The 15,575-nt window shown below is 35.3% G+C and overlaps 1 protein-coding gene across 6 annotated transcripts in view; it reads right to left on the bottom strand.

Annotated features, from left to right (window-relative positions):
- Nucleotides 1–15,575, bottom strand: part of LOC140796198 (uncharacterized) — a 46,110-nt gene that overhangs the window by 6,404 nt on the left and 24,131 nt on the right. For all 6 annotated transcript variants that reach the window (XR_012110419.1, XR_012110418.1, XR_012110415.1 and 3 more), the window contains 14 exons: nucleotides 15,291–15,388; nucleotides 13,851–13,935; nucleotides 13,654–13,719; nucleotides 13,510–13,569; nucleotides 12,968–13,054; nucleotides 12,708–12,882; nucleotides 9,398–9,441; nucleotides 9,185–9,316; nucleotides 8,985–9,113; nucleotides 8,832–8,884; nucleotides 8,675–8,723; nucleotides 2,443–2,501; nucleotides 1,166–1,317; nucleotides 850–1,040 (listed from right to left, as the gene is read on the bottom strand). Coding sequence is in view for 1 of the 6 variants with exons in the window: in XM_073149119.1 (XP_073005220.1) it covers nucleotides 850–1,040; nucleotides 1,166–1,317; nucleotides 2,443–2,501; nucleotides 8,675–8,723; nucleotides 8,832–8,884; nucleotides 8,985–9,113; nucleotides 9,185–9,316; nucleotides 9,398–9,441; nucleotides 12,708–12,882; nucleotides 12,968–13,054; nucleotides 13,510–13,569; nucleotides 13,654–13,719; nucleotides 13,851–13,935; nucleotides 15,291–15,388 (1,380 nt within the window). In the remaining 5 variants the exon portion in view is untranslated. The remainder of the gene's footprint in view (nucleotides 1–849; nucleotides 1,041–1,165; nucleotides 1,318–2,442; nucleotides 2,502–8,674; nucleotides 8,724–8,831; nucleotides 8,885–8,984; nucleotides 9,114–9,184; nucleotides 9,317–9,397; nucleotides 9,442–12,707; nucleotides 12,883–12,967; nucleotides 13,055–13,509; nucleotides 13,570–13,653; nucleotides 13,720–13,850; nucleotides 13,936–15,290; nucleotides 15,389–15,575) is intronic.

Below are 15,575 nucleotides of genomic sequence, written 5' to 3'. Positions count from 1 at the left end.
AGAGGAAGAATATGCAGCTTCCTGGAAATTGCACCAGTAAGTGATATCAATCATGCAACTTCTTTATAAAAAGAACAATGCTTCTTAGAGAAACAATTATGGTTAAGATGCTTCAATGCATGTTTACACATAATAAAGTTGAAAAAGAGGCTTCGCAATAAGGGGTTTCACAGCGGTGGTTGCAAGAAAGTTCTTCAGCACAATCAAAAGAGGGAGTTTCATCACTTCTGATTATCAGCAAACATAAAAATGCAATAAAAAGTGTCATTTCCAAGACAAAAGAGTAGCTGTTTTAGTACATGCATGACAGCATGATAATATTAAAAACTGGTCGATCCTGTAATGAAGAAAGAAGAGATTGTGATGACGGATGGCATAAGAATAAAATCTCAACGTGATGCAAGATTTTAGGTAGAAGACTTTCACACAAGGTCCTCAAATGATTCTTCGTTTCATGCTGATCACAAGCAAGAAACTAGCCTTGAGACCATGGCCATAATGTGTCCCAACCAAGTAACAGACACACAAAAAAAACACACATAAACAGATGTCTGCAGTATGCACCAACCAACATTCACATAGGATGAGCTTCTTCATTCATGCATGACCATGAACAGAACACATGCCTAAATTCCCATTGGGTGTTCACTTCGTTGAGACCAACAATAGATGATGATCATAATTGATGTGCCCAAAGTGAAGAGATAGGTGGCCTGACACTGCATAACCATGCACTGGCAGTGCAGCTATTCAATATGAACTCATCATTATTTGCACAAACATACAACAAGCAGGTGGTGAAAACAGAGACACAAACAAAGACAGATGCTGATAAAATGAAAAGAGTACCTCTGGCCTCTCATCTGCACCAAGTTTCTGAAGTATGGAAAACACTGAAAACAACAATTTATTATGATCAGCCACATTTCTCAAGGGTATTTGATCAGAAACCCCATCAGTGACATGAGTGGAAAATCCAGCCTCCGAAGTTTCATTGTTATTTTTCTGCACTATGATGGGTTCTACACCAGACTCAATCTCTGTGGGATATAAAATCCAAATATGAGTGTTACATGCAGAGTATCAACCTTTCTGACAAAAAGATAGTTGAAACTTGAAACATCACCAACAAATGTTGTATATTAAGTGAGAGGCAAGAATCTACCATTTTCTGGTAGACCGGTATCTTCTTGGACCGGCCTGTTTATTAATCCCTTAGCAATAAAATCAGTAGCAGTCCAGAGGAGACCAATTGCTGTCAAACTTATATTTATCTCTGTTTTCTGAGCACCATAAGCCCCAGTAACTTCTATACATCTGCAAAAGTTGTAAAGACAATATATCAGAGAACTGGCAAGAAGTAGCAGTTCAACATGGTCAGACAGCTCTGTTCACAATTAAATACATGAAATATTGGATTTCAAACTAAGCAAGATTTTTGTTAGAAAGAAGAAAAAAATGACTATATATATATATCAGAGCAGCTTATACATATATATTATGAAATCAAAGGCATTAATACTCTTATTCATTTCCAACTTTTACATATAATAAAGGCCATTAGTGGAAGAACTTCATTTGTCTCTTAGGATTGACTTTAGCTTAGGACGAAGATAAGTTCCTATATCAATGATTATCATTGTTTACCTTATCTAGAGATTATAGACTATTTTTCTGTCCAAAGGACTTTATGGAGAGATTGCTCTTCTAGATAAGCCAAAACTGCAATAAATAAGGTAGATAACTCTAGGTCTCTAGCGGCTTTACAAGCTTTATACCAAGTCCAGCTTCCTTTTATGATTTTTCTGAGAATATGGCAAAAAAGCGCGTACCCCTCAAAAGAAAATATAATTGAACTGTAATATGCAGAACAAGTCAACAAGTTGTCAGAAAATGCAAGCATCAAGACCATAGGCTATATATATATGTGTGTGTAAAACAGTGACTCCAAAATGTACCAAACGCTAGAATCAAGACATACACTTTATTGTGGCCCTTAACTACATGTGACTGGTTTGGTAATATCTGCAAGACCATAGGCTATATATATGTGTGTGTGTGTGTGTGTGTGTGTGTGTGTGTGTGTGTGTGTGTGTGTGTGTGTGTGTGTGTTTGTGTGTGTATGTGTGTCTCAAGACTCTCAACTGGTGGTCGGGTGTACAGTATCCTCTTTTATGGAAACGAAGGAATAGCAATATATGGGAATAGAAAGTCATGCTTATGAGAAAAAGATAGCATGTGCCGTACTAGATTGAGAATTTTGATATAAATGTAATCCACATGAAGGTCTACTAAGATATGACAATACGAAGCAGATGATTGATTCCTTTTATCTGTAGTATAGGCAAGTACAAAAATAAGATGTCGGCAAGTATGAATATTAAGAAACTGGAAAAGTGGAAAGTATATGAAAAATAATACAACATTAATATATGTTCTTACACATCAAGGCATTCTACAGGTATCGCTGATAATCCGTCATTCATGATGATGCGTATGCTCTGCAGAATGAAGAAGCCACTGAAATGAAGCAGCCATAATAGATCACAACAAATGCATGATTATATGGCAAGCTTTGAAATGTGTTCATCCTATGGGCAACATATCATTATTACTGCTTATGTATTGTTAGACAATAATTTTACGCGACAATCTTGAATCTCAATTTAAGATAATAACCAGAGAACATAAAGCGTCAAATTGGCCGAGCATCAACAACATGGCTCTCAATATGTTTCCACCAATAATGTGATTTGATGATTGCAGTATAAGAAGTACTGAAGATAGTTATTTAGCCTCATCTTATATTAAGAAACACAAAGAACAATCATACGAACCTAGATCTTATGTCCCCCATTTCCTTGACCGCTGTTTCTTGTCCTTTATCTTCTGAAGTAAAAACCTACTGCTTATGTAACAAGATTGTTTTATTATCATTCAATTTCAAATTAGATCTTCCTGAATCACATATGACAGCCAATTAGCAGTATTTGTTGACAAATTTTAATCTTACTGATTGGAGAAAAGGGAAGGTTGTTACTAGATCCTGTACAAGGGCATATTTGTATCAATAGATATAGTATTTAATGCAAACATATGTAACTCTATAAAGCAACAATATTGGATGTGGCTATCCAATCACACAATAAGGTCCACAGGCCTCTCTCTCTCTCTCTCTGCACCCACACCAACAGCCTTCCCTTTGTAAAGTTAGCACTGCCTCCAACATTCTCTCTCATTATTTTACTCTCACTCTCTTCATAACCCCGCCAGCGGCCATCCCAGTGACCACCGCCTCCGACATCCTCTCTCTCTCTCTCTCTCTCCCTCTTTCTCACTATTTCACTATCTCATTCTCACTCCCTCTCTTTTGACTCTCACTCTCACACCCCTAGCAGCCACACTCTTCTCTCTCAGTCTCACTCCCTCTGATTTACTAATTACTGATTTACGGTTATAATTGAACTGGTTCATAATTGATTAATTCATATAATTGTCTTGTAATTACTGCTTGCGAATTGTTGTTTGTGAAATGTAACTTAATTGCTATTCTGCTAGAACCTGAAAGAATTAATTGCTATTCTGCTAATTATAAGTGCTAATTAGTTTGTGAAATGTGTTGCTGCTAGAAGAGTAATTTCTGTTTTGTGAATTAAGCTTTTGAATGAATTTGAAATGTGAATTATATTTGTGTTTTTCTGCCCAATTTATATGAAGATATGACCCCTAATTTCTCTCAAACAACATTTATGCCTCGGTCAACATTATATGATAATTTTGTACATGTTGGCTTGATTGACCTCGGGCAAAAATATGGTTATCTTACTATAAGAATTATTCAAACATAAAACAATGTAGATTTTGTGGGAAGATCAGTGACGCAAAGGCGTGCCGGTTGGCACGGCATGCACCACTGGCACAATCATTGTTGGTGAAAAGATTGAATAACCAAATTCATGTGAAATTTAATGCAAGAACGAAGGACCAAAGGATAATAAAAAAGAATGATCATGACACTTCAGAAGAGAGAAATAATGCAAGGGATTGGCTGGATGATGATCCTTTATAGAAAAAAGTCTTCCCAAATGAAATGATAACTTGAGAGATGATAACAGAAGCATCACAATCTTATTTGAGATAAAGAAGAGTAATTAATTCAATCGAATGAGGAAACAAAGGACGATAATGATGTTAAGCTAGAACTTAATAACAATCTAAATAAAAATTTATTAGCAGATGAAGAACATTTACAAGATTGTGAAAAAGATTAGAAGAGGGCCTTTATGTTGTGATAATTGTGCACTTGTTATGGATTTGCTAATCTTGATTATGTTATTTGTTGTAGTTGTGAACTTGTTATTATGGTCATGAATTGTGATTGTAGTATTGGTATTTTAGTATAGTGCACTATTAAAAAATTTATATATACTATATTGGTATATATTATATATAATTATTTTTTATTTTTGCATATTAAAAATATTATACCGATAGCACTCGCATATTGCCTAGGCACAATGCTATGGAGTTCAGCCTGCACCCTGTGACCACATCACAAAAGATTGTTCCCAATAGTTTGTACTAATAGACTTTGTTTAGAATACATTATTGCGGAAAAGGTAAATATCCGTTATCTTAAAATTCAAATATCTCATGCTTAAAAAGCTTCTATGTCATCTAAACTCCATATTAGACTTAAAAATGGAGAGATAAGTATATCTAATTGGGATGGCACGTACAATAAAAGTACTTGCACAGGCCCTATATACATGATACTGTAATTCACAATCGAACCTATAAACTATACACTGTTTTAACATAATATTCCAGCATAATATCAAGTATAACTACAAATCCAAAATAAATTATCATAAGAACAATAAAAAAGGTACGAAATTGTTACTTGAATTATTAAATCAAATTCCAAGAAAGAGAACTTTGATCCATGACTAGGAATTATCTATAAGTTTAAAGAAAAAATATTAGCGAAAAAGAGACAACATATACTCTTATTTCCTCCATAGGAAACTTGGGGAACATTAATTTTCTGTGAAGCCCTTCTTTCCTTTTTTCCTTAATTTTATATTGAATTCTCAACAACTAGTTCCTCTTCTTCCTCTAGATTTTTTTTCTGTTTTTCCTAGCCTTCATATGTACAAGCCAGATCCTTTTTCCTATCATTAGTAGGTGAAAACCAAAACCACATCATCTAATTATTATTATTTGGAAGTGGAGAAGAAGCTTTTCAATGAAAAAAGAAAACTTAAGCGAAGAGAGAGGGCTCCCCGCCTCAAACCATAGGATGTCGGAATAAATATGTTTTGCATCAAAATATTTACTTGCTGAAAAGAATCTAATTTCAGTCTTGAAATTAATAGCTTTTCCAATATTGTTTTTTCTACTTTATAGTGTAATATTAGAAAATATATAAAAATTGAGCACACATGCAGTGCTTCTCCTTCTCCCTCTAGGAGATAGTTTGATCCAAGGATGACCGTGCCGATCTGTGCCGGTCTGGAACGGCCACGTTCCGTCCGGCACAGCCTTGTGCCGGTCATATACCAATGTAGAGACATTTTTTTTTAAATTTTTTTCTTTCCATCAATCTTTATCAAATTAACTTTACTTATTTTCTTAACAAATATGATATGACATGTAGAACCCATTTTTTAAACTTTTTCTTATTTCCATCAATTAACTTTTGTCATTTGTTATTTTTGAAATGATAACTTATTTGTCATTTTTTAAAATTGGAATGACAATTCATTTGCTAGACCTAGACAACCGCAAAGCTGAATTTATCAGAGACAGAAGAAAGGAAAGAGATCATCTCAAGCTCAATATGATTATAGTCAGATGAAGGAAGGACTTGAGTCTATAGGTAGCAGGACATCAGGAGAGGTGCGCCCATAGGATGATATGAGTTCATCATCATTACCATCATATCAATCACACCCACCAGAGCAACAACACCCTTATTATACTCTATATCCACAATCTTCATATGCTTATAGTGTGTCTGTGCCTATGCCGGTCATTCTCGTGTATATTCAATATCCATATCATATCATCGAAGAATTACAAAATTCTTATTTCTATAAACTATGAAGACTATGTGAGACGTTATAACGAGCAATATTATCAGTGGATAAGTTTTGAATAATATATCGACGGTATTTGACGCAATATTCCCATGTTATTCTTGTGCTAGCAAATGAAGTCTTTGATCCTCCTCGTCATTCTACGTTCAACTAGATATTAGTTTTAATTATTGAACTATTATCAATTATGTATTGAATGTTATTATGTGTTCAATTATATTATGGAGTATTCAATCATATTATGGAGTGTTTAATCATTAATATTAATTTTAATGAATATATTCAATCATATTATGTGTTGAAAAATATTTATATTCAAATGTTGTTTTATCTTTAATAAAATAGGTTATTTACAAAAATAATCTAAAGATAAAACATTGTAATGTAAATTTTAAATTTTAATACATATATTTAGACAAAAAAAATCAAAGATTGGCATACCAAAGACCCAAAAACATCTCTAAATATCTTAAAAAATTTATTAAAAATATTATAGAGGGCGTGCCAGTGGCACAGGGGGTGTGCCACTCGGCACACCCCGTGCCAACCGGCACGTGCCATGCCGATGGTGGCACGGCACGGCACGTGCCACTAGCACAGCCATCACTAGTTTGATCGCGAGATACCTGACGATACCGTTGAGGTGGGTGGTATAAAACCTCCCAATTCTTCTCTTTGGGTTATGTCGTCTCTCGTCTCTATCTCTCTCCCCCTCCTTCCTCTATTGTTCTTCCTCGTCGAAGTCGTCGTGTCAAACCCAACTATCAAAGGGTCACAGAAGTAAGAAAAGACCACCCTACGATCCAACTATAAGTCCTCTTCCACCTCCTACGGCACGGCACGTGCCACTAGCACAGCCATCACTAGTTTGATCGCGAGATACCTGACGATACCGTTGAGGTGGGTGGTATAAAACCTCCCAATTCTTCTCTTTGGGTTATGTTGTCTCTCGTCTCTATCTCTCTCTCCCTCCTTCCTCTATTGTTCTTCCTCGTCGAAGTCGTCGTGTCAAACCCAACTATCAAAGGGTCATAGAAGTAAGAAAAGACCACCCTACGATCCAACTATAAGTCCTCTTCCACCTCCTACAGTTAATTTCAGTTTAATTGTTATTTAGTAGTATAATGATTTTGTATTTTTTGACTTCGTTGGCAAATCTCGCAAGTCAATTATTTCGGGTGGGCACCATTCTCATCCGAGAATCTCCAATGCATCGCCCTCGAACACAATGTATCCTTTGTGGGTTCTTCAAGCTCTCGGGAGAAGCTACACCATGTAGCCTCTTGTCGTCGAGATTTGGGCTCACATCAAACAGTTGTTGTCGGCGTTCGCTATGTCCATCTCTCTCAACATGTTTCCCTCCTTCCAAGGAATTTTTTGATATCGTTAGTTGAAGCTCTTGTGGCTTCGATCATTGAGAGGGTGATCTCCATGAACGTTGGCCATCAAGTAGTGTGCCCCTCCCTGTCCCTGCCTTGGTCAATTTCCCTCCACCTCCAATGGTTCGAGTTGGCCATGAGCGTCATTCTCGTATGGACAGTTTGGTCCACCGACGACGGAGACTGCCGACATCTATCTCCCTCCACCTTTTTCTTGCATTTCTTTTCCTTCCTTAGGGAAGATGGGTCGGGCTTGGCCCAACCTTTGAGCTAGTATTGCCTTGGATTGGGCTAAGCGCAGAACTTGGACTAGGCATGCATAAGTTGGGCCAAGGAGAAGCCCAAATCGACCTAATTACTTATATTTGGGACCCAATTAAATAAGTAAAATTTATTATTAATTCTAGAAAAATTATTAAAATTTATTTACAAATAAAGGTGAAGATTTATAGTAATACCTAGATTAGGGATTTTAACTATTTTGCATGGGCCAAGTGAGTTGATGCACCCACGTATTTATCATTTTGTATTTTGTACTATGATTCCATTGTCTTATCTTTATGCAGTATCTACTTTGTGCATTATCATATCTTTCTGTTATACTTTACGTCATATTCTAATTCTTGCAATATTATAGTTTATGAGATGTTAATATTTGTACTTATAGGTGGTTTTTATTCTATGTAGTATAATTTTTGGTTTTATTGGCTTATAGGTGGATCCATCCACTGAGCTAAAATTGTTAACTCATTAAAATCCTTTATTGTTTTAGTTATTGATTGACATGGTGAATGAACATGGTTTACCAAGCCTCATTTCTCTCAGACTAGGATTTTGGTTTCCTACCTTTAGTTATAGTAGTGGTTTTAGTTTAAATTTGAAAAAAAAAAGTTATTGCCTTAATTTTATTGGAAGTCATTTGTTGTATGACTTGAGCATCTTTATTTGTTTAGGAGTTTTTGGTTGGGAGTTATCATATAAATTTTGAGTTTCTTTATATTGTGGAGTTAGTTATTATTAATCTCAAGTTTATTGAGATATATAGCCGGTCATGATTCCAAAATCAGGTCATGACATCTACTAACTTCATAACAATAACAAGTTGATCTGCATACCCAATTAAAGTCACTAATAAACAATAGAATCTCAGTACAGTAGATGAAGCAACCGCAAGTAGCAATTTACCATACTCACCTGAAATCCTAACGGGATAAGATCTTTCTCTGATGCATCAGCTACACTCCTAGTGAAAAACGAAAATGTGGAAACCATAAAAAATAAGTTGATGCAAAAAAATCCAACTAATTAAAATGGAGATTATAGTTCAGGGTGAGTGAACTGAGAATAAAACCTCAACATTTGAAGTATGCTGGGCCAGCTACAGTATAACTTTTCTCCATGCCTCTGAGAGTTAAATTGCAAGGTAAATGAAGTAAGAATAGCTTTAATTACTAAGTTACTAACACTAACCTTGATTATCAACCTCCGGATCAAACAAGATTACCTCTAAAACATGCAACAGTATTTTTAGTGACCCGAGACGGACATCAAAGTTCTTATTAGAAGTATAAAGAACCACCAATGGAGATAAAACTGCACACTCAAATGATCCCACTTCACTTTCTTTAGCCACCTAACAAAGAAGTATAACCTCCTGTCAATTCAATAGATTGAAGGTCAAACATTAAACTACAGAATGCTCACTTGGAAGTCTGAAAATTGATATGTTGATGTGCTGATTCCCTGAAACTGATCAGAGCCTAAGACTGCACAAATTGACTGATCTAATGCATCAAGCGCCAAATTCCTTAATTGTGGATTAGAACAATCGGCAAGCTGAAGTACACTAATATCATGTTACCTTAAAAGAGATAAGTCATAACAAATAATACCATCCAGAAATTCATCACATTTCACCTCAAGAAGATGACAAACGATTGGATCCCAAATGGGCTCAACTCCTGAAACAAATATATAGTTCAGAATAATTAGACATAACAATATAGAATGCTGTCATAAGAGTGCGAGTATAGGATAATGGGTCTTTGCAAAATGATACTGCTAGCAATGACGGCCGTGCCATAGGCACGGACCGTGCCGACCACTGGCCGGCGCGGCACAGCATGGCACGTGCCACGACACTTGCCAACCGTGCAGTAAGAGAAGGAGAGAGAAAATAAGGGATACTCACCTTCGCCTTCGCCTTCGCCATTGCCATCGCCCAAGCCCGAGGAAAGAGGAAGAGAGAGAGAGAGAGAGATAAGGTTATCGGTTAAAAACTTAAGTTGCAGATAACCGATAACCTTATCTCTCTCTCTCTCGATTTCTCTTCCTCCTCCCTCGGGCTAGGGCACCCAACGCGAGCTCGGGCGACGGTGATCGGTGACAGCGACAGCAATCAATAGCGAGTAGCTCGACGATAAGGTCAATAGCGAACGACAGAACTATTAGGAGGGTTGCCATGCGGCACCCCTCGTGCCACGTGCCAGTACACCGCCGGCACGGCCATCCATGACTACTAGCACTAAAAGACATTTAATTTCACCAAGGAACTTGATACAAAAGATAATTTGATCATGGAACCCTGTTTTGGCCAATCGAGTGGGGAAGAGAGAGAGAGAGAGAGATGGGTTGCGGCAATAAGAGGGAGGGGAAGAAGAGAGAAGGAGAAGAGAAGAGAGAAGAAATGGAAAAAAATGAGAGAGAGGTGGGCTACGACTATAAGAGGGAGAGGGAAGAAGAGAAGGAGAAAAAAGAGAGGGAAAGAGAAGGGAGAGAGAAGTAAAGGAAAAAAGATTATAGGATGTGACAGTTAGGAGAGGGAATGAGAGAGAGGGGAAGAGAAGGCAAAGAGAAATAAGAGGAATATTTAAAGCATAAAAAAATTTGGGTTGTCGCTGTAAGAGAGATAGAGATTTATTTTTTTTAAATTAATACATTTTTTAAATTTTTAGGCTCCATATATGAGTAATTTATTTTCTTATTTTCTTGTTATTTTTCTAAATTTTTAGAATTTTTTCTGTATTTTTTAATAATATTTAGAATTTTATTTAATTAAAAAGTAGTCAAATCCGATACGAGTACTGATACATATCATTTTCCTAGATGGCCAATCCCGATCCTGGTACCGAGTTTTGGAACCATGAATTTGATATATCTGTTTCTGCTTTGTTTTGATTGTCTTGCCTCAAATAATCAGGTTTAGGACATAATGTTTGCTGTATTCTACAGTCCAACTTCCAGAACAGCTATTGCGGTGCTCTGATCTAATAAAGCTTGTGGATAAGATGTGCTAAGTTTGAAAAAATAATAGTTTTTACCATAGATATCCTATTACAAACCCTGAATTGGTCCAGATATTCAAAGTCATCTGAACCAATGCAACATATTGCAGCAGCTATAGACAGCATATTTCATCATTAAGTCATTCTTCAGATGTTATCTGGTAACATACTACTTAACTGTTACCTATTTGAACTTTAAATAATCTAATCTGCTTCAAAAATTTAAAATTCTACTTAAAATATAAATGATCAAACACCAGATGCAGTTAAAACTCAGTCCCTGACCGTATTTATCACTGTAACCACATTCTAATACTCTATTAATGCAATTTAATGATTTGACTTTGGTTCAATTATATAGTCAGTAATCACATCTTATTTCAAATTACAGCACGATGACTAACAGGGTATAATAGGCAAGCAAAGGGATCTTTTAACTCTATCAATTCAGAGTTTTCGTTCCACTCCTTACTTTCTGTTTTTTCTGATTTCTTTTGTTCTTTCTGCGTCCATCTTTTGCATCTATTATCTATTTTCATGCGAAAGACTGCTTCTGATTTATTTCTAGAGCTGCCAACTTCCATTTAGTTAAAAAAAAAAATCAAATGATCAAAATAATTAGTCTCAAAGCATGTAAATTCGCAAATTATTACATCAAAAGTGGTCTATCAAGATTAGTAACTTTTCTGATCATAGTATTTAAATACTTAAGCCTGAAATAGATTGAGTATGGAACACTGGCAACAAGTATGCAATAGCAAGGAACTATGCCCTGACACCATGCAGTCACAGAGAGGATCTATGCACAATCTATCACATCATGACCACCGCCTTTATAGCGAAAAAGTACCTTCAGATCAGAGGAACATGTTCCTTTCCATTCTATAGGCTGTTAAGGATAAAAGTTTCCTCTAGTAACCGTTGGAAAGAATTTGGAAATAAATACATACTCCAAGAATGAATCTGAAGGAGTAAATAAAAAAGTTGAAAACACACTTTTCACATAAGAATTGATTGACTCAATGTTTGCTCAGACAAGGCTAATCTAGTTGACTAGACATATGATTTGGAACCAGGCTCAAATGCTCCACAATTTTCCTATGGTAAATGTTTATTTCATGACTTCTCCACTCAAAAATGTTTACAATCATTCAAAATCAAGTCTGCAACCTGATGAACTTCAATTTCAGATCTATTTTCTATGTGCAACACAAAGAACTCTCTATTTAATTCAAGACAAATTATGAAAGATGTTTATTTACTACTGTTAGAATATAAAAGAGTTATATATATATATATATATATATATATAACCGTCCTCTCACCTTAAGCTTTTAGAGCAATTTGCGGATTAACATAGTATCATAGCAAGAGATTCTGAGTTAGAATTCTACCATGCCTACTTTGTCAATTTAATACAAAAAGACTCCACCCATAACTCAAACCCATTTCTTGAGCCTATAGAAAATGTTTTAATCCTAAAAGTGAGAAAGTGAGTAGGAGTGTTAGAATATAAAATATTAAAAAAAACACTATTAAGCATTTAGAATAGTTAGTGAGATTAACAACTGCAACTTGTTAGATGATGGTACTTTATACATGAAATTGAAATATAAGATTGGAGTTAACCACATGAACCACAGATAGATCATTCAAGGAACTGTGGAAGTGTGAAGAAGCCATAGATTTTGAAACTATTGACGCAATTTATAGAATGTAGACCTAATTGACTGATTTCTCATTTTGGACACAGAAATTACAGATCTTCTTGACTGAAAAGGGTCATAGATGTCGGAACCATAAACTATCTGTCTATCTGAATTCTGAAGGTTCCCTATCCTTAATGCACGCCAACAATAAGAATACATGAAATAAACGCAGAACACAGATAAGTTGAAGTTTTGAATTTTGATATTCCAGTATTTAAATACTTAAATACTTACGGTGCAGGTTATTGACAAGTATTGATGTCATGCGTTCCACTGAAAAAGCAACATTCCCGATCTGCTGCCCTAGTGATTGGGGATTTCCATATATGCACTGACTTGACAGTTGACTTAATGCAGATAGAAGTGACTTTACTGCAGGCACATGCATCAATGCTGAACTTTCAAATAGCTTCCACAATAAAGAAAGACACCATATCAGAACTGATCATGGAAAATAAAACCTGCATGAAAAGTGATCATATTTTTCTGCTGACCTGAGAATTTAAAGAAGATAGAATGTGGAAGTCACTATACTGTCCAGATGTTTCTCTTGTAACCCTTGAAACAATAGTTGAAACTTCCTACACATGCATAGGGACTGCATTACTGCTTCAGAAATTTCAGTATGAAACTCAATTACAGATATGAAAATACACAGTTTAAATAAATTTCTGTAGGTACAATATTTAGGGCCTAATATCTATTATTAATAACAAGTAGTAGCTAACATGTCTCAGCAAACTTATTGTGATATCAGGATATTTCCAGATGCAGTAGGCCCTACTGGAACCAGCATATGTGAGAATGTATCATGATATAATAGCACATTCTGGAATTTTATTCGACAGTTACAAAGTCTGAATAACAGCCATAGCCAACAGAAATTCAAAATTTTCTTTTTTGCTTCAATAAGCGTGTTTCCATGCATAACACTACAAGAAAATAAGCTTTTGAAATAACTTCTAATAAAGACAGAATTTCTAAAATTATTGACTGAAATTAGAACAGAAGAGTTATTAATGATTCCTGATGAAACCTGTGTCGAAGCATGTGGAGAATGGATGGCTCGATCAAGTGCTGCTAGGGTCTCCAACACCTATGCAGTGTATGACAAAGTTAAAATAAACATTTGGGGACATGATTGTTTATTTTCCTGAAAGGAAGCAAAAGTAAAGCATACCAAAACCCAGGATGGACCTAAAACATTGTGCAAACGGTGCGCCACATTAAAAAGAGTCCTCAGAGCCTGACATCACAAAAGGTAGCTACCAATCAAATATTGCAGCCCTTAGCCACCTCAAAATTTAACAGAACTCGCAAGCATACTATTCTAAACATCCACAAAGAAATGATAGGAAAAAAGTCGGACTATGCTACCTGCACATTCTTTGGTGTTAGAACAATGTTATCCCTCTGATCTAGTAAAGATTCTGTCTTCTTGGATGCAGGAGACAATAAAGCACTGAAAAAGATTGTAAGAAAAATAAAAACTGTATAATATCAAGGCAGAAGCCTTCTATACAGCAAGAGTTCTAAACGATGTAAGAATATTGCATTTCACAAATGAATCTTTTTAGCTATTAACTAATGTACCATAAGACCATGTGATAAACTCTGAAGGAATATTATAAGGAACATAAATCTGGATCATCATAAAACAATCAATTTCATACAAAACGACTTTTTCTGGATAACAGACAAATGGTTATGCTGTTTCTCCAGAAAAAGAAACATTTCACTATGATATGATAGATTGACAGCAAAAAATTGGATGGAATCTAACATGTTCCTATATCAATATTGACCCAATTTGAATGAATTTGACATATTAATTTTGAATTTTCTGAAATTTAAAGAAATCTAATCATGCTAAAATTCTAGGACGGAAGATAACTCACTCACAGAGTAGGTTATTTCCTGCATGTCCTTTTGACCCATTTCTCGAGGCAATAAACACTTAACCTCCTAGTTAGCTACAAGAAGGGTATAAATTGCAAGCATCCGTGTCTTTTGTTATGACAAAATGATAACTCTTGAACAGTTATTTTCCAGCTAGTTATTTTAACTTGCTTCTTGACGCAAAAGATACCAAACTCTTGTTGTACAAGGTATAACTACATGCACTTATCTTTGCCCTAGGAAAGAAAAAATATATATAATTTGGGTTCAAATCAACTCATAGAGTTAATCTAGTATGTTTCGATACCAATTTTGACCGACTTTAAATGAATTTGACATATTAATTTTGAAATTTCTATATTTTGATAATTTTGGGGCAAATCAAAATTTTCCTTTGATTCCTATTTTTCTAAACACGTATTTTTTTTATAGATCTAGCACTGAAATGCTAGATTTATGTAGAAACAACCATACAAATAATAGATATAGCAAAATTGAGTTAGATTTATTATGTACAAGGCCGTCCTGGTTCAGCATGCACTTGTGACGGCTGACACGCGTGCCTCAGCATGATCATCCTTCATTACGATTTAGGATTCGAAATAGATAAGCTACTATGGATCACTACACTGGACTTCTAACATAGACTTTAAGAAAGAGGGGTAGATTATCATGAATAAAAATGTTGCACTATTAGAAGAAAATCACATAATTATATTGGAAACAAGGTCTTAACTCTGTTCTAGAAAGATCATAATAGAGCACAAAATTAAAAGGTGGCTTAGAGCATGCTATCTAACAGAGCTAGTGACAAAGGATAAGTTCCCTACAAAAGAGATCGTACTTTTATAGTTTTTATTATATCTAAGCAAAATATAGGCATCATAAAACAGAATGACCCAATCACTGATATTATACCTTCTCTTCTCCCCTTCAGTAGGAATATTGATCGTAAATTTGCAGAGTGATGCCAGGAAAGAGTTCAATGGTTCTACAGCATGAAGAACTCCACATGCCTGAAATAGTAATCAAGATAATCAATTGCCAAAGTATATGGGCCTATTGTCATACAAATGTTTGATAATACACCACTTGGCAGCAAAAGTCTTGTTAATGCTTGCTTTAACTCATTTTTATTGTACAAGGAGGTACATCACCATAGGATGCTCTTGAGAAGCTAAAATAAATTACCCTCAATCATAT

Source organism: Typha latifolia, chromosome 10, assembly GCF_019914945.1.
Source record: "Typha latifolia isolate L0001 chromosome 10, TyphaL0001v2, whole genome shotgun sequence".
Classification (NCBI taxonomy): domain Eukaryota; kingdom Viridiplantae; phylum Streptophyta; class Magnoliopsida; order Poales; family Typhaceae; genus Typha; species Typha latifolia.
This window is presented reverse-complemented; position numbering and strand designations above follow the sequence as displayed.